General features: G+C 43.4%; 1 protein-coding gene and 3 long non-coding RNA genes across 10 annotated transcripts; 2 read left to right on the top strand and 2 right to left on the bottom strand.

Annotated features, from left to right (window-relative positions):
- Nucleotides 1-166: 166 nt before the first annotated feature.
- LOC149978246 (uncharacterized) lies at nt 167-992 on the top strand. The gene is made up of 2 exons (XR_016486236.1): nt 167-280; nt 489-992. It is a non-coding gene; the product is annotated as an uncharacterized LOC149978246 (long non-coding RNA).
- Nucleotides 993-1,337: 345 nt separating this feature from the next.
- LOC149978247 (uncharacterized) lies at nt 1,338-2,272 on the bottom strand. The gene is made up of 3 exons (XR_016486237.1): nt 2,077-2,272; nt 1,889-1,963; nt 1,338-1,702 (listed from the first exon to the last, which is right to left on the bottom strand). It is a non-coding gene; the product is annotated as an uncharacterized LOC149978247 (long non-coding RNA).
- Nucleotides 2,273-2,429: 157 nt separating this feature from the next.
- On the bottom strand, nt 2,430-3,777 carry LOC110488563 (uncharacterized). Of its 2 annotated transcripts, XR_005035898.2 has the most exons (4): nt 3,584-3,777; nt 3,310-3,359; nt 3,016-3,163; nt 2,474-2,834 (listed from the first exon to the last, which is right to left on the bottom strand). It is a non-coding gene; the product is annotated as an uncharacterized LOC110488563 (long non-coding RNA). The 2 variants fall into 2 exon arrangements; XR_005035900.2 differs by lacking the exon at nt 3,310-3,359 and having other exon boundaries at nt 2,430-2,834.
- On the top strand, nt 3,762-20,595 carry fbxo38 (F-box protein 38). Of its 6 annotated transcripts, none has more exons than XM_036942685.2 (21): nt 3,762-4,287; nt 6,443-6,687; nt 7,043-7,188; nt 7,439-7,602; nt 7,824-7,989; nt 8,172-8,447; nt 10,027-10,120; nt 10,218-10,348; nt 10,970-11,140; nt 11,341-11,483; nt 13,001-13,211; nt 13,394-13,543; nt 13,757-13,957; nt 14,585-15,214; nt 15,368-15,468; nt 15,664-15,766; nt 15,921-16,087; nt 16,339-16,484; nt 17,006-17,109; nt 17,971-18,084; nt 18,494-20,595. In XM_036942685.2, exons 2-21 carry the CDS (start codon nt 6,557-6,559, stop codon nt 18,670-18,672), a joined length of 3,528 nt encoding a protein of 1,175 aa, XP_036798580.2. In that variant the 5' UTR covers nt 3,762-4,287; nt 6,443-6,556; the 3' UTR covers nt 18,673-20,595. The 6 variants fall into 6 exon arrangements, with proteins under 6 accessions (XP_036798580.2, XP_021416485.3, XP_021416487.3 ...); XM_021560810.3 differs by having other exon boundaries at nt 7,043-7,176; nt 7,436-7,602; XM_021560812.3 differs by having other exon boundaries at nt 7,043-7,176.
- Nucleotides 20,596-22,489: the final 1,894 nt, after the last annotated feature.

Genomic DNA, 22,489 nt, shown 5'->3' on the forward strand with positions numbered 1-22,489 from the left:
TGAATGCACGAGTTCTAATCTAAAGTGACATGCTGTGTTGTTTTTACACTATTACACAGTTTTACTGCGAAGCAATGCAACCTCCGCAAAGTTTGGGCGGTGCGGATGTGGCGTGGGAGGCGGTGACAATGATAAACTTTTCCCAACTTTATGCAGCGACCGCTGGGGGATGTCCAATCATATCGAGTGGTTCCCATGACGAATTTGACGCTATGCGATCCAAGGCTGGAGACTTTCTTCTGCAAAGATGGCTGACAAAAATACTTGGTTGGAAGCAAATGTAAGTGATTATAACGAGATAACGAATCATGCAACAAAATGTTGACAGGAATATGTTAGTTAATGTAGAGACAAACGATTATATCATAAAGTTCATTTACGAAAATAGCGATTTAGCAAGCTAGCTGACTAGCTAACATTAGCCAGCTAGCTTTATGGGTGTTGTGACATGAGTATGAAATTGTAAGTCTGGTTGTTTCATGTTTTAGGGACTCCTGAAACAACCAGCAAATCAGGCTGTCGTCTTGTGAAACAGTGGGTGTAAAGAATCTAGCTAGCTAAAGCATTTACTGCAAATTGAATGTACACTTTTGTACGCTTCCCTTGCTGATATTTGCCATGCAATGCAGAGAGATGAATAACGTAACTAGCTAGCTATGTTCTTTGCTTATTGTGCAGTGGAGGATAAAAAATACCTGTATGGATGTGTAGCTAGCTATCTAGCCCCATCTGTGTATGGACCCAAACGTTTGGTATACAAATTAGTTCAGAACCTAGCTATGAATCTCAGCTATCATAGCCAGTTGTATCAACTTCAAAACAGTCTGAATTATATTAATGAAGCCTATGGATTGAGTAGAATATAACTTTGTGCTAAGGATGCAAGTTGTATAGACATTACCATGCATAAGATCCTCACATTGGAGCCTGTACATTTAATATATTCACTGATCATGTACTCTACCTTTGCAAATAAAGGGGCAGTTCAGGTATGAATGTCTGAGAATTTTTCAGTCATATCCAATACCAGGAGTATCAAAAGATCTTTGAAAGATGCTATATCTGCATGCATGTATTACAATTATACACTTCAACAGTGTTTACTAATCTTGGTCCTGGGACATCAATGGTTACACATTGTAACTAAGACTAGAAACAGGATTTAACTAGTTAAAGATTGATTTGTAATTCATATTTTTTTTTAAACAGTACACTACACTTCCTATGCATCATGTAAATACTCTAAAACTGGTTAATCTCAATATCTAATGCCTTTCATCTGCATTGACCTGATATACAGGATATAAATTAAATGAGACTTAATTTCAACCAGCAGAGAATGTGAAACACTTTATTGAAAGAAGTTAATTATCCAAGTGTTATAAATACATGCATTATAAATATAATTGTCATATTATAAATAAAAGTTCAATCTGTACTTCAATGCACATCTGTTGTGCATTATAAAAACAGGAAGAGAGGTGGTGAGAGGTGTAAAAGACAGAAAGGGAAAGAGGTAAGGCATAGGGGCAGGGAAGGCAGCATATGATTAATGAATCACAGTGCAACCCAAATATTCTCTCAGTTCATCACAATTACATAGTAGTGAAACTAGACAGTCCGAAGGTTATCTTAAAAGCGGGTGAGGTGGCAATGATGGGACTGGGGGTTGGCATCTCCCACGTCAAAACATATCTGCAGACTAGAGACAGATAGCATGTTTAAGCCTTGTTTTAATTTTTTATTCTAACCTTGTTAGTCATAATAATCAGGAGGTGAAATGCAAAACTGACCTTGGATCATTAACTCTGGGACTACTGCATCTATATCTGTATTTCAACATTAAGCATCTCTTTAATAATACTTCCTGTTGACCTGACTAAGTGACCTCATCTCTGATCATGCTGTGCCCTCCATGTAGCCAGTTCAGATGAGGGAGGGGTTCACCGACACAGCTGATAACCTAGAGGATTTAGGGAGAAGATGAGAGAGGGATGAAGTGAAGGAGAGAGACTTATTGAGAAATTAAGGTAGTTAAAGACAGTGTTCAACAGGAATCTGTGTGTGTGGCCTCACCTGGTGTCCACACCACACTAAGTGGCTGCAGAGTACGTTTGCTGAAAAACAAACAATATAGTGTAGTTATAGAAATAATGAAGTGTCTTACTGTTCTCCATGGTTGGCCCTCTTGCCTATTTTTGGAGGTGCAAGGAGCCACAGTTATACACCTGAGCCTGCTTACTGCACAACACAATCCATTAATCAGATTGATACGAGTGTGTGGGTTATAGGGTGTCTTTCAATATGGGTGATTTAAAATAGCCTGTTTTTGTACAGACATCACACCCTTACCTTAACAGCACCCTCACCTGAGAAGTAGAAATCAAAGGGAGAGAAACTGGGGAATTGAATAACTGCAGTTGACATGGAAGAATAGTAAATGGAAGAATATTCTTATTGCAATGTGAATGACTCTTAAGAACCTTTGTGCATCGTGTAGTCTATGGTATTGCCAGGGAACAGCACCCTCTTTGAAGAAGTAGGAGGTGAAGATCTCCCGCACAAGGATTGCCTCTTGCTGCATTGTTGGACCCCATCCTTGAAACATCCTGCAGAGCAGCAGACTTCTCCTCTGGCAGATGGCAGCGAGCTGCAGATCCCCTCCTGGTCCTCGTGTCCATCCTCATGAAGTTATGCAGGACACAGGTAGTCTTCACACACCTGAATTCCTCCAGGAGGCAGTACCAGATGGCCCTCCTGGTCACCCAACCTTGCAGTACCCTACACCTTAACTGTAGGCACTCATTTTGAAAAAATCTCCAGTTACAAGGTATCTGTAGGAATATGGAAGACAATGTAATTAGACTTTTACATCACCAGGTCATTGTGGATTACAAAAGTATAATATCCCTAATAAATTATGATAAGATTGGATTGATAGATACATGGGCACATGTGCATGTGACAATAACAGGATCATATCAAGGATAGCATCACAAATGAATACAGAAATACCACTTGAAGCTTGATGATAAGTTGATCGTTTGAATCAGCTGCGCAGTGTTAAGGCAAAAACAACAATGTGCACCCCTTTGAGTCCTCAGGACCAGGACTGAGAACCACTGCACTTCATATGTAGACATGCTTTCATAGCCCTCTTTATCTGAGGACAGAAAACATCACAAGAAACAGACTTCATTATAGTCAAATTACACCGCACTGAATATTATGTTACTATTATCTCCATCCTCACTTCTAGAGACAGGAACTACGCAAAAGTACCTGCCCTAACCAGAATAGCCTACTCACAGTTGGGGCTGCTATCCTATCACCCTCCTCCATGGCTGTTAGCTGGCTACCTACAAATTAATTTGGAGTTTGTTTTTTTACAGTGATAAATGCATCAAGATAGCTAGCTAATATGAAGTTAGGTAGATGGTGATATTTCATTCACTTAGCTAGATATCTATACAGTATGTGAAGTTAGCTCATTTAGCAGCTCATTTGAGTTAGCCTGCACTGTAGTTAGTTAGCTAATAATATATCGTTGTTTTTTTTACATTTTCGAAATGTATTTACTTACTTGAATAGGTTATCCCAGCCATGTGGACAATTGGAAACAGGGCAGCAAAGTTTGTTTGTCACCAGAGCGTTTTCGAGGATATTACTATTGAACTATGTACTAATTAATAACTAGACCTTCATACAAACTTGCTATGCTGAATTCTTGACGCACAATCGAACATGCTGCCAGCACGCCCACAAGCGAGTCACAATGGGCGGCCTAAGCGGCACCGCTATCTAATATACATTCACCGTAGGGCGGAGCGTTTGTATGGCGGAAGCACGTCTCTGATCTGAGCGCAGAAATCGAGGTACGCGTGTATGGCGGAAGTACGTCTCTGATCTGAGCGCAGATATCGAGGTGCGAGTTCATCTTTCATATGCTGTGTTTATCGGACCTCCTGGAGACAGACAGAGAGGCCCGGTCCAAGTCCTCAGACAAGGATTAGTTCAGATAGAACCACCGGATAACTAAAACTGTTTTTCAGTGCTTGCCACTGCCACAAAAGGCTTTAAGTTACTTCCACGGGTGTCGGGTGGGGATGTTGTTAGCCAGCTAGCTAGCTAGCCAGCCAGCTGTCTGAGTCAACCTGTATTGAGCGATTGAAAGCTTCGAAGAAGAGTCAACTTGCTTGCAAGCCAACTGACGAGAACCTGTATAGAACTTGGAAAGAATCAAATGTTCCTCAGCCCTCTCTTCGTGAATTCTCACTAGCCTGAAAGGTGAATGTTGCTTAGCAAAACATGCTACAAAGCTAGCTGGTAATAGCTAGTCATTGCTAACTGTTTGTGTTTTGGGGTGGCCCGTGCTTGTTAATTGTTACTTTGCGTTATTTATGTCCATTGTCTCACTTTTTAGTGGGTTTCGTTCGTTTGCTGGAGATGTATTTAGTCTTCTAAAATGCTGTCATGTAATAGGAAGCCTTGGTGGCTTTTTATGGCTTTCAGTTTATGCAGAAATACTGTAATGAACACAGTAGCTTGCTAGCTAGTTAAGTTAGCATTAGCTACCTGGCTATTGTGTTAATTGGTGTGTTAAGCAGCCTATAGAGCACCACAGTGGAGGTGTCATAATACCCATAAAACCTAGTAGTCCAACAGGGAAATGGTTCCAACCGTTTTTCCATCATTCATTTTTCCCATAGTTTTTTTTTTAGAAACACTTAAAATAAGGGCTGTGTTTCGTGTAGGCTTACCCTGGCATGACTTTTTGATAACCATGTAAATCTCTCTAGGACAAGGTGACTTTTGTCAGTATATCCTGCTCTATTTACTGATTCTAAAATGCTAATAAGCATCAAAGTAGACAAATGCAAAACTACAAATCCCTGCAAGCTCCTGCATGTCATCTCTAGTGGACACCTTTGCTACCAGGTATTGTGTCAATTTAAAACTTACACAAGACAGTTCACAGAATTGTCCATTTTAAATAAATGTAGCCCGTTTATTACATTTTGCTAACATTGGATTGTTAATGCAGAGATTCTTAACACCTTTGCCTCTGCAGTCTCGCCCAGAGACAAATGATATAATTTGTAGTTCTTTGTGATAGCCACATTAGCAGCTAATTAATTTAATTTAATAAGTCACTTTGTCCTAGAGATATTTACAGGGTTATCAAAACGTCATTCAATGTACATGAGAAACAGCACTTATTTTAAAGTTTTTCGAAAATCCCTTATGGGGGGAAGTGAATGGTGGAAAAAATGATTGACGCTATCTCCCTGTTTGACCTCTAGCTTTTATGGGTACATGACTCACACTGTGGTACTCTGTTGAATGAACTCAATAGTTAAGCTACTGATTGTCTGAACCAGAACCTGGCTTTACATGAGACGTTGAATATGGCGACTCTCCTTTAAGCCCATGAAGCAGCCATTCAACTAGCCAGATTGAATAACAACCTTACTTACTGGGCTTAATAAAGGAGAATCGCCATATGCAACATCTCCTGTAAGGCCAGATTCTGGTTCACTGATTGGCTAGTTGTATTGCTGTAGTGACGATCTCATTATGAAATTACAATAACTCTTCAATAGATGGCATGTGGCTAAGTGAAAAGCTTATTGTATGTGAGCTATATGTAGCTAGCATTTGACATGACAAATTTAGTATGAGCCAATTCCTGACAGATAGCTTGTCAGTCATGGGTCTCTATAGCCAACCTGGTCTCGGAGCATTTCGTATTATTCGGCACGTAAATCCAAGACACTCCATTTAGTATGATATGTTACATTTCGTATGGTGTGTATTAATTTTATGGATGTCCATCACCCATTTCGTTAGCTAGGCTAGGGTTTAGGGTTAAGTTTAGGAGTTAGGGGAAGGGTTAACTAACATGCAAAATAGCTAAAAAGTGGAAAGTAGTTGAACATTTGCTAAAGTTGTCCGTGATGATTTAAACTCACAAGCTTTGGCTTGCTAGTCTTCACATTATATGTCCATCCATCCACCCCGACCAACCATACCAAATGTAACACATCATACTAATTTGAGTGTCTCAGATTTACGTCTAGTCTATGAAACCAGGCTGCTATAGCCACCTAAACTTAACTCCATGATTTAAGATGGCAGTGACTAGTGTGGGTGGACTGTAGTTCCGATGTGAAATGTATTTTTTATCTTAAACTCCGTATTTCAGCATCCAAAGAATAGCCCGCGTTTATACAAACTTTTATGTGATGTCAGTTCTCCAGTCAGCCCACACTAGTCGCTGATCAACTCCATCATAAATCGTTGAGTCTGCAAACGTTGTCATATTTACTTATTACTATCTTTTTGTTCAAGTTATGCTTGGTGACTTAAGTATCTTTCACTTTTGGTCCACAAAGTACGGCATCTTTATCCCAGACTGAGGGGAAAAAATGTTCTCTTGCAGAAGTGTCATCAGTGAGAGTTTGCGTGTCCTTGTGTGCATGCCTGAATAACAGGGCCCGCGTGAGAGGGAGTGAGTTTGTTACCTTCTCTGGGTGAATATCTCACTGCCCTGGACATGATGGGCCCGAGGCGGAAGTCCACCAAGACACAGCTCGCCAGTGGGGGAGCTGCCAATCCTTACAGACTGGAGGAGCCCAAGGACTACATCAATGAACTCTCCCATGAGGTCCTCTGCCACATATTCCGGTCAGTGAGTGTCAAAGAACAGAATTCGATGGGGGTGTCCCCCAAAAGGCACCCCATTCCCTATATAGTGCACTCACTTTGACCAGGACCCCTATGGTCAAAAGTAGAGCACTATATAGGGAATACAGTGCGATTTGGGACATAAGCGTTATTTGATACTGTTCACCCTCTGACATGACAATGTGATGTCATCATTGGTCCTTGCTTGGACTGAAAATCTCAATGTGCTTTTACAAAATCTGATTATTTTACCATTTAACTTTTTATTTTTTTGACCCTCAAAGGTGATACTCTGCCACAATGACCAGGATAGGGTAGCTGTAAATATTTCCCGCCTTTATCCCCCTCCATGCAGGTATCTGCCCATGCAGGACATCATGTGTATGGAGTGCCTTTCTCGGAAGCTTCGGGAAGCGGTGACACTGTACCTGCGGGTGGTGAAGGTGGTGGACCTGTGTGCTAGCCGTTGGTGGGAGTACATGCCCTCAGGTAGGCAGAGAGGTACATGGCATGTTTGGAAAGTAGCAGGAGGATATTGATGATGCATATCATCCTTTAGGGTACAGAATAGTTGATAATTGATTTTGAAGCACTGTCAAACATAAATCTACCTTAAAGTCTAAAGCAGCTAAGATTGTAGGTAATATATACATACTCTGTGATATTGAATGATTGTGGGCTTACAAAAAAAGTGTCAATGCACTCTTCAGTTAACCCTCTGAAACTGTTTTGGCCTGGTGCCATGGAGCAGGATTCACAGACTGCAGTTTCCTCATGCTGCTGAAGAAGATGCCAGACCTGGAGCAGCTGTATGGGCTTCATCCCCGCTACCTGGAGCGCCGCAGAGTCCGGGGATACGAGGCCTTCAGTATCCCAGGAGTACTGGAGGCACTTCAGGCCTGCCCCAACCTGCTGGTGAGTCTGGGTCTAACAGACCGGGCAAGGAACAATTGTGACTGTCATGTTTTTCAATTCAGAAAATAGGTGAGGTGATCTTGAAAGCCTTTTTAGGTTGACATAAATATCTTTATATTGATGTGATCCATTTTGAGTTATACCATTGCTATGATACTGTATTACTCCTAAATATGTTTTGCTAGGTTTGTCTACACTAAGATGTCTTTGTCTATCTGCAGGGAGTGGAGACGTCTCATCTGGAGTTGGTGGAGGCAATCTGGAACTACATGCCTCAGGTCCACATCCTGGGGAAGTTCCGCAACCGCAACGGGGCGTTCCCCATTCCCCCTGAAAACAAGCTCACCATCCCAATCGCAGCCAAAATACAAACCCTGCATCTTGTCGGTGAGTGTATCAAGGACTAGGCATATATCTCCTAATCTGTTTAGGTCATGGCACCCTAGACTGGTAGCAGATCTGTGTAGGCTTTCGCCAACTCTGTTGTGCTCAATGGCATAATTAATAATTACCAGACTAACGACACTCACCAGTGTACTAACTCAATGTACTCCTCTCTTACGTCCCAGGGGTGAATGTGCCAGAGATCCCGTGCGTCTCCATGCTAAGACACCTGTACCTGAAGTGGGTTCGCCTCACCAAGCCCCAGCCCTTCAAAGACTTCCTGTGTGTCAGCCTGCGGACCTTTGTGATGAGGAACTGCGCTGGCCCCACCAACTCTCTGAAGTACGTGCCCCTGGTGACAGGCCTTGCCTCGGCCCGCAACCTGGAGCAGCTGGAGTTGGTCAGAGTGCCCTTCCTGGGGGGGCTCATCCAGCATGTGGTGGAGGACAGCTGGAGGTCAGGTAAGGAAGGATGGACCATCGTAATTATATTTAATTCAGTACATCTGGAGGTGTGTTGTGTGTCATGCTCAATAATGGGCCAGTTTCCCTGACCCAGATTAAGACTAGTCAGGACTAAAAACATGGTCAACAGGGAACCTTAATAGCAGGTATTTTTAGTCCAGCACTAGGCTAAATCTGTGTCTGGGAAACCAGTCCAATAAGTATCAGGGTGTCCACGGTTCCTTAACGTCTTACATTAACGTATCTGATTTTAAAGGGGCGGCAGGGTAGCCTAGTGGTTAGAGCATTGCCAAGTAACTGAAAGGTTGCAAGTTCAAATCCCTGAGCTGACAAGGTACAAATCTGTCTTTCTGCCCCTGAACAGGCAGTTAACCCACTGTTCCTAGGCATCATTGAAAATAAGAATTTGTTCTTAACTGACTAGTTAAATAAAGTTGTTTTTTTTTAAAGGGTAAAAAAGGCCCCGAGTCTTAAAATGTCTTAAATTCAGTTCTCAAAGGTCTTAAATGTGACCATGACTACAGTTTTTGCATTATATTGTGCCACTGCCTAATTGTTGCCACTGCGGCTAAATAAAAAAATTAAAAACATCAAATAATACTCAACGTGCACTTTCAAGATGTTAGTTATCCAACCGCATGTGTGGCTCTCTGTGTGTGCCAGTGCGATTCGTGCGGTTGCCAGAGGATAGAGCAAGGTAGATAGCTTATACAATTTGATAGACAACAGCACTAACTAGACCTGGGACAATAAACCGAAAATTACAGACACCGACATTGGCCTCCTCTTATCGACACAATTTGCTTTTGTCAGTGATTAGGCTATACAACGTCCCTGCAGATGTTTGTGTTCTAAAACCATTATTTCGTCAACAGTAATCTGCATTAACCTGCTTCCTGCAATGAAAGTATTTGCCCTGTTGCTGTTTCGCTGCTGGCTCGCACTCCTGCGCCTCCCTTTTGCACACGGAGTGAAGGGAAAGATGCATTTTGATAAGCGCAAGCATACTGACAGGCCAACCAATGGAAGTTTTTGTAGGACATTATACATTTACTGTTAGATCAATTCCATGGCTATCTAGCAACAATCATATTTAGAGTTAGCAATCTAGCTAATGTGTTTTGAGTTCCCACTTTCTCGTGTGGTACATGAAAGTGGCGTTGTTCTGACACTTTTAAAGACTAAAATTTGAAAGTAAAATGGGGCGACATCAGTTGGACGTCCCAAGGACCTATTAGACATGAGCAAGTAACATTACCAGGTTACTGTCAATAAAACAGCATTATTTAACTAACCTGGTCATGATAGAATCATGCTTCAGGCAACTGCCATCATCGGCTAACGTACAAACAGTAGCTAACTAGCTAGGTCACCCCTCAAAATAGGCACTGTGTTTTGATTTCCCAAACATAGTTTAGGCCAATATGCAAAAATATAAATGAACATGCAGGCAAATGAATCTCTAGAGCCAAAAATATATTGGATTATTCTGGATCCTTTTTTTACATGTTGCACATCAAAATGCATTCCATGAACATGCTAGATGAAATGGCTATACCTACCCTTTGTGCCCCAGGTGGATTTCGCAATTTGCACACTATTGTATTTGGTGCCTGTAAGAATGCACTTGAAGTTGACCTGGGCTACCTCATCATCACTGCTGCACGCAGGTAAGCAAAGAACTCACTAATTGAGTTAAGCAAATGGATAAACGTGATGAATAGTGAGATTTAGCTAGTGCTTTATTTTTTTTATTTGTGTATCTAGATTACATGAAGTTCGAATCCAGCCTTCCCTAACCAAAGACGGGGTGTTCTCTGCACTGAAGATGGCTGAGCTGGAATTTCCCCAGTTTGAGACTTTGCACCTTGGATACGTCGATGAGTTCCTATTGCAGTGTGAGTCAGTTAAGGCCTAAGTTGTTATCTAAAACTTAGAATATTTTATAGTTCTATACACTGTGGCCAGTGTATTAGGTACACCACCCCGTTCACGAAAATGGTTCGCTCCTACAGACAGTGAGTCATGTGGCCATGGCTTGCTATATAATGCAGGCATCGGTATTCAGTTACTGTTCGATTAAACGTTAGGAAGTGCAAAACGCTCTGCGGAGTGGTCACTAGCTGGTATGGCAGCAAATTCTTAATCAGATTTTTTTTAAAAACCTAACCATAACCACATTGCTAACCCTAATGCCTAACCTTAAATTAAGACCAAAAAGCAACATTTTTTTTTCTCGACCTTTTCAGGTATAGTCAATTTTGACTTTGAGATTGCCCATCTTGCGGAAACCTGCCTACAAAACACATTGTCTATGGGCAAAGGATATGAATACCACCCCTTACACTTTCCTACTTTCCTCCCCTTTACTACTGTACCCCATAATCTACTTTCAAATAAACAATATGTAGCTAAGTAGGACGATGCTCCATAAAAATAAAAAGTCTAGCCTTTTAACTGTAGGTTATGGTTATGCTATTATATAAAATGCATTGATTGTAATGTATTTTCTTGGTTAGGTAAAATGAGCCACTCTGAGCTAGTGAAGTATGGCCTGGCTGACGTCATTGAAAACCCAGGTATCATCACAGACATCGGGATGAAGGCTGTCAACGAGGTGTTCTCCTCCATCAAGTATCTGGTCATATACAACTGCCCCCACCTCCACAACCCACACAAGTGGATTACAGGTAATGGACCAAATCATCTGTTTGTGGTTTTTAGGGTCTTTTATTTTTTAAACATTTTTTAATACCTTGCCTGAAGCAGTATGCATTCTTAGCTTTGATGAAACCGATCATTTTATGGGTTTTTACTTAAATGACTAGGGCAGGCTCATGAACATTGAAAGCTTAGAGGACACTGAGAACTGTGTCTGTGTTGTCATCAGACCACTCGCGGTGGAGTCGCTTGGTGGACCTGACTCTGGTGCGTTGCCATGCCATCAAGCTGGAGTCGTTCAGCCAGTTCATTGAACTGCTTCCCAGCCTGGAGTTCATCTCCCTGGACCAGATGTTCAGAGAGCCACCCAAGGTAAGTCCACTGCACTGGGCCCCCCTCATGACAGCGGAGAGAAAATGTTGACATTTTTGAGTTTTGTGCAATTTTGCCATGGGTTGGAGAGGAAAATAAGCCGTTTAACAGCTAATTTACTGGAATTCTATACATTTTGCCATAGGGTGTAGATAAATGTTTGTAGTTTTTAATATATCTATGTGAGACTGATTAACAAAATCAATGGGGACCCCTGGCCAGTAATTCGACCATGATAACAAGTTTAGATAACTAATTTAATAATCTAAAAAATGTTAGCTGACATGGGCTAAGTGACTGACCTAACAAGAAAACTGCTGATGCAAAACAACATTTCGAAATCTACTACACAAGGTGCAACTTTTTTTTCATACGGGTGTTTGAAATCAAACCCCACTATCCTGGTTTTGCAAGCCATGCGCTACCAAAAGAGCTATAGACTAGAGGACCAGATATAGAATATTAACCACCTTGGAAGTGATCTAACAACACAGGGATTGTGACTGAATATGAAGTTCTATGCTTAGTCCAGACTGGACAAAAATGTTAACACCTCATAGGTCAGGGTTCCCCTAAACATTATTTATTTTAATTGTATTGTTGGTCATGAAAGACATTAAGAACACCAGCAAATCAGCTCCATGTGAATTTAATTTTGAAAATGTTGTATTCCCATGCATAATAAAAGCGATATACACAGTGTACTAAATATTAGGAACACTTGCTCTTTCCATGACTGACTATCCAAGTGAAAGCTATGATCCCTTATTAATGTGACTTGTAAATCCACTTCAATTGGTGTAGATGAAGGGGAGGTGACCGGTTAACGAGGCCTTTATACACAATCCATGTCTCAATTGTCTGTGTGCCATTCAGAGGGTGAATGGGCAAGACAAAATATTTAAGTGCCTTTGAATGAGGTATGGTAGTAGGTGCCAGGCACACCGGTTTGAGTGTGTCAAGCACTGCATCGCGGCTGGGTTTGTCATGCTCAACAGTTTCCCGTGTGTATCAAGAATGGTCCACCACCCCCAAAAAAAATCCAGCCAACTTGACACAACTGTGGGAAGCATCGGAGTCAACATGGGCCAGCATCCCTGTGAAACGCTTTTGACACCTTGTAGAATTGAGGCTTTTTTTCAGGGCAAAAGGGGATGCAACTCAATATTAGGATGGTGTTTGTAATGTTTGGTATACTCGATGTATGTGATAGTTTATACAAATGTAAACAAGGTTTGAAATTCTTATGTTTTAGGAAATATCTGTTTGGGCTTCTTGTGGTCAATTTGCAGTCTACAAATGATTTGTAATTATGTTCTGGCCCCCTGACCATCTGCTCAATAAATAATCGGTCATGATGGTCTTTGATCTTTTTTTGTATTTATTAAGTATCCCCATTACTACACTTCCTGGGGTCCAGCAACATTAAGGCAGTTACATAAAATGCTAAATATTACATGACATTCCATAACACTTTACCCAATACATTTAGTGTGTTCCCTCTGTTTCTCCCTCAGGGCTGTGCCCGTGTGGGTCTGAGTGCTGGCACTGGGATAGGAGTCTCCTCTGCCCTGGTCAGCAACCAGAACTCTAACAATGACAATGACAATAACAACAACAACAACCACCAGAACAACAACAACAACGATGCACCCAACATCCCACCGCACAACAATGACAACGAGGAGGGTGCAGCTGTCGTGCCTCAACCACAACACAGGGCCGAGGGTACCCTGCTGCTCGCATTGTTACAACATTACTACTTGACAGTGTTATAACATTGCTACATTTTTGTTAAAGTTGTAATGACATCGTCAACATGGCTTGTATTGCTGACATGGGGGATCTTAGCTGTGTAATGTACCGCTAGTGTACAAACTCATGACCTTACTTCTTTTCCTCTCCTCCAGAGCTTCCTGAGGTGAACGGGATGTTGCAGGATGAGAACATCGAGGCTGAGGCCGTGGTCCAGGCCTGGCCTGCAGATGAGATGGAACCCCCTGGTCCCAGTCAGCCTGCTGCCAACCCTCGGCCAGACAACGCAGACGAGGAGCAAGCAGGTCTGGACAGAACTAACTCCACTACAGTGGCACATATTTCAGCGAGTTTACATGAGAACGGACTTCTCGTTTTATTTGTTTTTCTCTCCACTATTTTCTCTCTTTCTCATCTCCTCAGTCAGAGATAAACAGACCATCTTACTCCCCGCTCTTTTTTCTTCTTCTGTGTTTCTCCACCGCACCCTATTTCCCCCCCCCCCCCCACGCGCTTAGGTCCCAGTGGTGTTCAGTGTGTGGTGAAGAAACCGCCAGTGGTGATTTTCGACTCGGACAGTGAGGATGAGGAGGGCCCTGCCAGAACCCAGGCTCCAGGCCAGCCCCAGCAGCAGCAGCAGCAACTGACCACTTATCCTCCTGAACCACCGCAGCCCACTGGCAAGACTGCCACTGCTGAGGAGGCAGCCACACACATTAGTGAGTCTCTCAAATGTAGAGATGGGCACGGTTATTCAAAATATCTGAACTGTTTTAACTTGTGAGTTTTCGATTTTAGGTTTGTTAATATAGGCCTAAAAAATAATAATGTAAAAGTTCTCCGTTAAATATTATATTTTCCCCTCTTCAATTAGCGATGACAAGCGCACCTAAGGGAGGTTTCACGAGACATGGCACAGATCAATGCAAAACACTTACCAGAAAACTGTCTTGAAACAGAATCTGTTCTATCATGGCGAGCATCAGACTTCTCTTTCACTGTTGTTTTTAGCTAAAAATACAGGAGAATAGCAGCCCGCCCGCTGTTGTGGTGTCTCTTTCCTCTGCAATTGCGCCATTCTGATTCATCAAGCAATTGTTTTATTTGGATTATCTGGATATTCAAAAGAATTTCAGGATATTATTTGAATGGTGAAATCATTTCAAATGCTCATCCCTACTCCTCACATCAAAAATAAGCTCTTTCAATTATGATAGATTGTAAGAGATCATAAGAACCTGGTTGCTGACGATGAAAAGTAACTTTCTATCCTTGCCATAAAACTCAAAATGGCTTATATTTACATTTTATTATTGTGAGTTCTGTGCTGTGTTTGTGTGTTGCAGATAAAGGGAAGACGCCCCTGCGTCGACGAGGGCCACCCCTGCAGGAGCCCAGCTGTGAAAAGGGTTGCCAGGTTACCAGTGAGCAGATCAAAGCTGACATGAAGGCTGCAACTGAGGTCCCTGACAAAGACAAGAACTCCAAGGAGCCTCCTGCAGGGACAGGGGCTGCTGGGGGGGCAGGCTGTACCACGGGGGGCTGTGTCTGCTCTGTCCACTGGAGAGAAGACTCCGCTAACCAGGAGGAACAGTCCAGAGCCCGGGCAGGGGACGAGGGTACAGTCCGGACTCGCTGCACCTGCAGTAGGGCTCGCCCCATCCCAGAGGGAAGGACTCGAAGTTTGCCCAACCACCCAGCCTCTGGAGGGGCAGGAGGATGGGACAGGACCCCAGAGAGGAGGCAGGATCTGGGGGAGGGAGCAGGCGCAGAGGGGCTGGAGGCCAGGGACCCAGCTGAAGAGAGCCTGGCGAGGGGCGTGCCTGAGGGGCACCGTGGTGAGAGGATGTTGGGTCAGAGCTCCAGGGAGGCCAGCGTAGAGCCCCAGCCCAGAGGGTTAAGAGATGGCTTCCCCAGGCGACCTGTCACCCGCGCCCGCAGCAGACTGTCATCTGTACCTCTGGTGTCTGAGTCAGGTTAGACAGGGGATAAGCAGTCCCTCTGTAATAGCATGAAACGTATTGTGAGGCTGATCATTTGAAATGTAGGCCATATTGTCAAGGCTTTGATAGTGTAGGAAAGCCTGTGAAAAATGAGTTTCTCATAGTTCCTATTGTTTTGTCATGCAGAGTTGTCCAACTCCAAGCCTCGGGTCACTGTAAAGAGGAAACGCACAGCAGACAAGTCCACCAGCACCAGCGACCCGGTCACTGAGGATGACCATGTACAGGTAGGACCACTACACATACTAGGAAGAGACCCACTGTTCCTGAGCAAAGCGGCACAGAAATAGATTGGACACCTTATTACCAGTACATAGGAAATAGGCCAGGTTGCCATTTTGGAACGAAGCCATATATGGTAAAATTAATGAATCTATATTAAATGCAGCGTCCTTCCTTTGCTTATCCCTATTGCCGTTCAGGTGCTGACGCTGAAGTCCAAAAACCTAGTGGGAATCACCCTTACAAACTGTGGCATCACTGACCTGGTGCTGAAGGACTGCCCTAAGATGATGTTTGTTCATGGTAGGTTTCCCTTCTATATTCTCCCTCGATATATGATCAAGGCTTGATAATGAACATAATTAGTGGGCCGTTCTGTCATACGAAGGCTAAATCCCAAATCGCCCCATTTGGCCATTTTAAATGGCTCTCTGCCGTCCCCTCTGTGTCCCTCCAGCCACGCGCTGCAGAGTGCTGAAGCACCTGAAGGTGGAGAGTGCCCCCATAGTGAACCGCTTTGACTACGCCCAGTGTAAGAAGCTGGACATGGAGCAGGTCCTGGATCAGATCCTCCGCATGCCCCCGGAGAGAAACCGCATCATCTACATGCGCCCCATGCAGCAGGTCAGTCAGAACCACAGATGATATGGCTTCCACAGGAAATGTGTGCATGATTTCTGACTAAATCCTAGCAGAAGTATCCCCAGTTTAAATTGTAAAACATTACCTTTATTTAAGAACAAATTCTTATTTTCAATGATTGCCTTGTGCAGAAGGACAGATTGTCAGCTCAGGGATTCGATCTTGCAACCTTTACGTTCAACGCTCTAACCACTAGGCCGATATGGTTTGTAAACCTTGTGACCTTGTCCTAGATTGACTCTCTGGCCCTGGAGAGGAAGCTGTTCCGTGGGCCGTACCCCTACCACATCGCCATCATCCACGAGTTCAGCAACCCTCCTAATGTCAGGAACAAGGTCAGAGTACGCAGCTGGATGGACACCATCGCCAACATCAGCCAGTGAGTCATAGATATTGCTTGATAATACCTTTTTTTTTATTTTTTATCCCTCCCTCTCTCTCTGTTTATGGATTTGGTTAGATGTTTCAATTTCCAATAGTTTTTCTTATCTTTATTTAACTAGGCAAGTCAGTTAAGAACAAATTCTTATTTTCAATGACAGCCTAGGAACAGTGGGTTAACTGCCTGTTCAGGGGCAGTGACAGATTTGTACCTTGTCAGCTCGGGGGTTTGAACTTGCAACCTTCCGGTTACTAGTCCAACGCTCTAACCACTAGGCTACCCTGCCGCCCCAATAATATTATAGTATAATATTTAGTGGGTTGCTGCCAGTCTGTTTCCTCCAATAAGATGGCCCGGTGTCATTCTCACTACCGCCAGCAGGTGGCGCTGTTGATTCTCTCCTGACCCTATTCAGCCATCCTGTACTAGACTGTTGGGCTGGTGATCAAGGACCAATGCCAATTTCCTTCCTTCATCTAAAAACACAACATGAATAACCACTTTCATTTAATCAACAGGGAACTCATCAAGTACGAGTTCTTCCCCGAAGCTACGCGGACGGAAGAGGATATCAAGAAGTATCCCAGCTACCCCTGGGGCCGAGACATATACACCTTGGAGGGTGAGATGAAGTGCTGTCTAAAACCCTTTGAGACTGGGTCTCGGTATCTTCACAGCAAAGCTACATCCTTCTCTAGTCACTCTATTCTACATCATCTCTATTAATAAACCATGTGAATAGTGCTGGTCTACTGGGATCTCTACAGTCCAATTAAGGCCAGCTGTGGAGTCATACACTAAATGATTCTTCACTTGGTCGTGAGGATTCTCGATACCACCCTGTCTCGCTAAAACAAGGATGTGATAAGATAGCTAGAACGAGCTGATGGCTCAAAGCAGCCTCATAAAAGTTTTCAGTCAGACGTTCACGCTTGCAAGTAAACGCATGCTAGTAGTAGTCATCGCTCCTGCTCGAGAGTACACATTCTGGGTGATGCGATACGTCATCTCACTGGCTGCTCCTCTGGAGAGCTTTTTTTGGCTGTTGCTGATCGCCGTTTTCAAATCTTGTCATTGCATATCTACCACTACTAGAGCGTTGCAGATTTTGTGCCGATAAAATCAAACATGTTTGAAAATACCGGGACGTCTGGGACTGCTCGAAGACTGGATCGATCGGTAGCCCTCAAATTGCGTCTCCGGCCCACTCACATTAAACGTGCATCGGCCCCGAGTAGACAACAACATGGGGATTTTTGTCTCCGATGTCAAACTTGTCTGGGACCGCTAAATCGGGGCCAAAATCGCGTAGCGTACACCCGGTTCTAGTGTTTTTCCATGCTTCATTCATTGGCCCCCTCTGGCTTTCATGATTCAAGACCTACATTGTGTTCACTTTACCCTTGCAATTTTGGGGTGGTAGCTACTCTGCCCTGTCTGATGTAGCTTGTCTCGTGTGTGTGTGTGTGCATACTCTCTGTAGGACTGGTAGATGAAGCGCCCTACTCCATGATCACAGACTTCCCCTGGCTCCGTACCCTACGGACAGCTGATCCCAACAGCTACGCACGCTATGACTTTGAGGATGATGAGAGCAGTGAGTTGACCGTCTCCCCTGTCCAGTTGTCACCATCTTTACCTACCTGCTATACACATGTGCTCAACCTGGAGACCGTGACTAGCAAACCTGCTCCCAAATTTCTAGGATCATTGTCAGTTGTGTTATATGTGAACTGTGATCTGTCTCTTGAGGCATTCAAATGAATAGAATGGAACGCACCTTTTAGGGCCTACTTCCCTGATAGGTACCTTCTCGGTAGCACTCTTGAGTCTGCTTGTCAATCATAAGGTGCTAGCCACATTCAATGATGCCATAATGGGTGGACTGGCAGCTGTTTTGAGTGTACCCATGAGTTTACCAGTCAAATTGCCATGATGAAAGGTTTCTAGCCCGTTCTACTCATTTGCTATGGTACCAACCATCCTCTCCCGTGTCTCTCCTGCAGCCACCATCTACGCCCCGCGGAGGAAGGGCCAGCTCTCGGCAGACATCTGCATGGAGACCATCGGTGAGGAGATCTCGGAGCGGCGCCAGACGCGGCATGGGGTCTTCCAGCGTGTGGTGGTGGTCTTCATCCACTACTGTGACGTACGGGGCGAACCTGTGGACGATGACTACATCTAGTGCCTCCTGTTTTGTCCTGGACTGGGGGAGAGACCTGAGAGGGAGGGGAGGAGGTCTTGAGTGGAGACCCAGCACCCTGGTGTCTACCTGCCAGGCTCCTACTGTGAGCATTGCACCCACCCACCCAATGTTGAGAACCAGTGCTTGACAGATTTTTCAATGGAGCTCCAGGGAGGGGGCACTGGAGTGTCTGTCTCAAGTTGCCTTGTTTTGTATTTTCTGACCTTACATGAAGGGAGAGCGAGAGGCTGCTCAGTGGGTTGGTTGTCTTCTCACAGCCATTGTTTAGGGTTTTTCTCAGTGGGGGAATGACAGCTCCTTGACCTTAGAGGAGTTAAAGCTCTGCTCTTGCCTGCCATTCGTACTCATAGATACGCTATGTTGATCTTTCCATGCACTACCTCGCCGTATAGGTGATGTTGAAACTATGTGTGGGGACCGGCGTATATGTTAAAGCACCCAGGGAAGTGTGTATGCCTATGTTATTGTATAAATCTGAGATCTGCACCGAGAGAGAACCACGTACCTGAGCTTGGAGAATTGAAAGGGCAGTGCTTAGTATTCTGTTTTCACCAAGATGTTATTTTTCTTGAGGGTTTGAATTCCCTTTTTGTGTTTTGGCAAGATTTCCACTGGAATGGACGAATATCAGTTTTCGGGAGTTTGGTGTTTTCACCTACCTCTGGTGCTGACAAAGACACAAGCTTTAGAGAAGCACCCTCAAGCTAGATGCTAGAAGTGCCCTTAGATTTGTTTGTATAAAAAAAAAACTTGTTTTCCCAATAGTTTTTTGGCTAATTTATTTATGCTTTGTTTTCATTTGTATTTTCTATGTTTTAGTCCTTCACCTCTGTTCCTGAGGTCTGTTGTTGTTGGGGGTGGGTAGGTTCATTAGGTGTGCATTATGACTGGTCTGTCTTGCGGAGTTCTGTTTACCTCACGACTTGGTAAAACAAGAGCGAGAGAACTGCGGCGGTATCAAAATAAATTTTGTTACCAATTAATTCCCCCCGCCAATTCTCCTGTAAGCTGTTCCTAAAGAAAAGGGGGGAAAAAAGAAATGGCATTCATTGTTAAGCATCTTTCATGCTTACAAATAATTTAAGAATTCTCCCCGCCTCTAATTGAACCCACATTTCTAGAGACTTCAAGAATGGCACTGGCTGGTTGTTTTTGAGGGTCGTAAAAGCATGTCTCATTCATCTCTAGATGACTGCAAGCATGCAGACCGTATCCAAACAAGATGACCTTCAACACATGAGCACCACAGTGTGTCTTATGTGGTATAATAATACTTCTCTTTAGGAAGCACAACAAAGTTTTGTTCATGTATGTGCATCGCACTGGAACACAGAAGGAAGTAGGAGAAAGAAAGAAAGAACAGTACAGGAATGTACCATATGTTCTGAAGCTTCTTTTCTAGGTCTCTGGATTAGTGAAAAAGACACTTCGATGTTCCCTAGTCTCTCCTACCCTTTGGATGTTTGAGTTTCACACAGGCTCTTCGGCAGGAAGTCAGATGGTGTATGCAAACAAACACGCATTTTGTCTTAACTACGCACGCAATGCTGAATCTGTTAACTGTGAAAGAACCCAGTGTTCCTGTTAGTCGAGGAAATACATTTTTGAAGGGCACTTTAAGAGTCGGATAAAAAAAAATAAAAAAAAGCCTTTTAAAGTGTGATAACCCCCTTCTTGCTGCTCTACTTTTTTCTCTTGTCTGGGTGACTCCTTCCACCCTCTTCCAAAGCCAGGCTACTAATGCTTGTGAAGTTAATCTAGAAACACGCTAAGCTCTGCAGAAAACCTGTGTACAAAAACCCATGTACAGATGTGCTGTATTTAATGGATCTTCCAAGATTTGTTTTATATGTTTATATAAAAAAAACTATTTCACATAATAAAAAGGGAGAACTGAATCAAGTGGAGCACCGCTGTCAGTGTGTGTGTCATGCTTTGTCTGGCAGTGATGTCATATGCAGGTGTGAACATCTCTTTTTTTTAGTGTGTGGGGTGCACAGAGAATGGACTGAAGCCTCTTTATTTTATTTCGACTGACAAGTTCACTAAGTTGTGAGATCTAAAAAGAGACTATATATTCTGAGTGTGCCTCCCAAATGGCACCCTGATCCCTATATAGTGCCCTGTTTAAAAGTAGTTACGGTGTTTTTCATTAAGAGGCCTAAAACACCTGGTTTTGCAGAGATGAGCAGGTGTCATCCAAGTGGAGTTAGATTGCCAGCTTTTCAATTCGAAAGTGTAAATGCTGCCCTACATCTGGATAATCCATTTCCTTGCTGCAGTAAAAAGACATCTAGTTTTTAAGTGGACTCCAAGGCAAGTACTGTAAGAAAGGTTGTGCGGCTGGTCTGGAGTAAGTCTTTGTCACACTATTTATATGTTCTGACACAGAATAGGTGTGTAATGTTCTAGGCCAGTTGTCCCCTTTTCCCTTGTCTAAGCAGGAAGCGGAGAAGATTTGTGGAGATGTGTAATAATCTACTCTGGTTCCTGTGGAGGGGATGTTGGACCTGCAGCATGTCTGTGTGACAGAGCTTTGGCCAAATCACCTCCATATACCATTCCCAAAAAGAGCTAGGATTTGTTAATCATCTTTCAATTTAGCAAAATGTTTAAGAATGTTGTACACTGAAATAGTAACAACCTAACGTAAAAAAAAGTACTGCTGTGTAATTGAAGATGTATTAAGTCTGGTACAGCAACATGTTCAACAGAACACCTCACACACACTCCTTTAATTGTGCCCAGATGGCATATTAAATACTTTAGGGGGGTAGGCCTGGCATATAGAAAACAAGGTGAAGTATGTCCCTGAGCAGGATCTGGTGCCCACACCCACCTTCCTAATTACCAAGCCTCACATCCTGACTCTTTCCTGTTGATGTGTCCAAAGCTGCCTGTGTCTGTGGAAAACGACGATCCACACACATGTATACCATGTATGCATCCCAAATGGCACCCGATTCCCTGTAAGTACTCCACTATGAAGGGAATAGGTCACCATTTGGGACGCGTACATCTTGCAAGACCCTTTCTGAATCTGCCTCCTCAACCCTAGGCTATTAGTGTTATCTATGCTAGCGCTCAGCTCCATGATTCATATCTTAATTTCCACCCGAACAAATGATTGTTTTATAATTGACCCCTGTTGTGAAATGTCTCCTCACTTTGTTCATGATGTATAAACATAATTTCCTATTGTTGATACTTTTCAGACGTAGACACAGCAGAGTGTAGACGCTAGATATTTTCGGGCTTTTCAAAGAAATATGACCAAAACAGGCAAGCTATGTCGGAGGCAAGGCTATATTTAATTTGAATGGCTAACAGGCTCACTATCTGTGTGATGTGTAGATAGTTGAAAGAGGGGTGACTCAAACCAGTAGAGTGATGAAGGTGCCCTGGCCATTCCAGGGTCCATGACTGTCGTTTCCTGGCTGAGACCCTGTTGTCTTTCTGCTGAATCCCAGTCCTGTTCATTATTATTGCTCCCTGTTTGTGTTTTTACTCCCTTTTTCTCTCCCTACATTCTTCAGTTGTAATTGGTCTGACTGGTTGAAGGAAATGATGCAATTCTCCTTTCTCCATTTATTTTATCTTTGGAACACACTGGTAGTTGTGCAAGACAGCTGAAGCGCTAGGCTGGTAAGAGAGCTAATTCAGAGAAAGGCAAATGAACAAGGGCCGTCAGTATTGATTTTGAAAACCACTTCCTTATATAGTCCTGCCATCTCTTTGTTCCAGCAGCAGTGAAGACTCAAGACTCCCAAATTGAAGGACCCGTTTGGTTCCATAA

Source organism: Oncorhynchus mykiss, chromosome 14 (assembly GCF_057628025.1).
Source record: "Oncorhynchus mykiss isolate SJ-2025 chromosome 14, ASM5762802v1, whole genome shotgun sequence".
Taxonomy (NCBI): Eukaryota; Metazoa; Chordata; class Actinopteri; order Salmoniformes; family Salmonidae; genus Oncorhynchus; species Oncorhynchus mykiss.

What these genes read in the sequence shown, in the direction of transcription:
- fbxo38 (XM_036942685.2), top strand. Translation starts at nt 6,557, where the DNA reads ATGATGGGCCCGAGGCGGAAGTCCACCAAGACACAGCTCGCCAGTGGG. An exon ending in ACAAACCCTGCATCTTGTCG is followed by an intron (nt 7,990 to 8,171) that starts GTGAGTGTATCA and finishes CTTACGTCCCAG; the next exon opens with GGGTGAATGTGCCAGAGATC. An exon ending in GGAGGACAGCTGGAGGTCAG is followed by an intron (nt 8,448 to 10,026) that starts GTAAGGAAGGAT and finishes TTTGTGCCCCAG; the next exon opens with GTGGATTTCGCAATTTGCAC.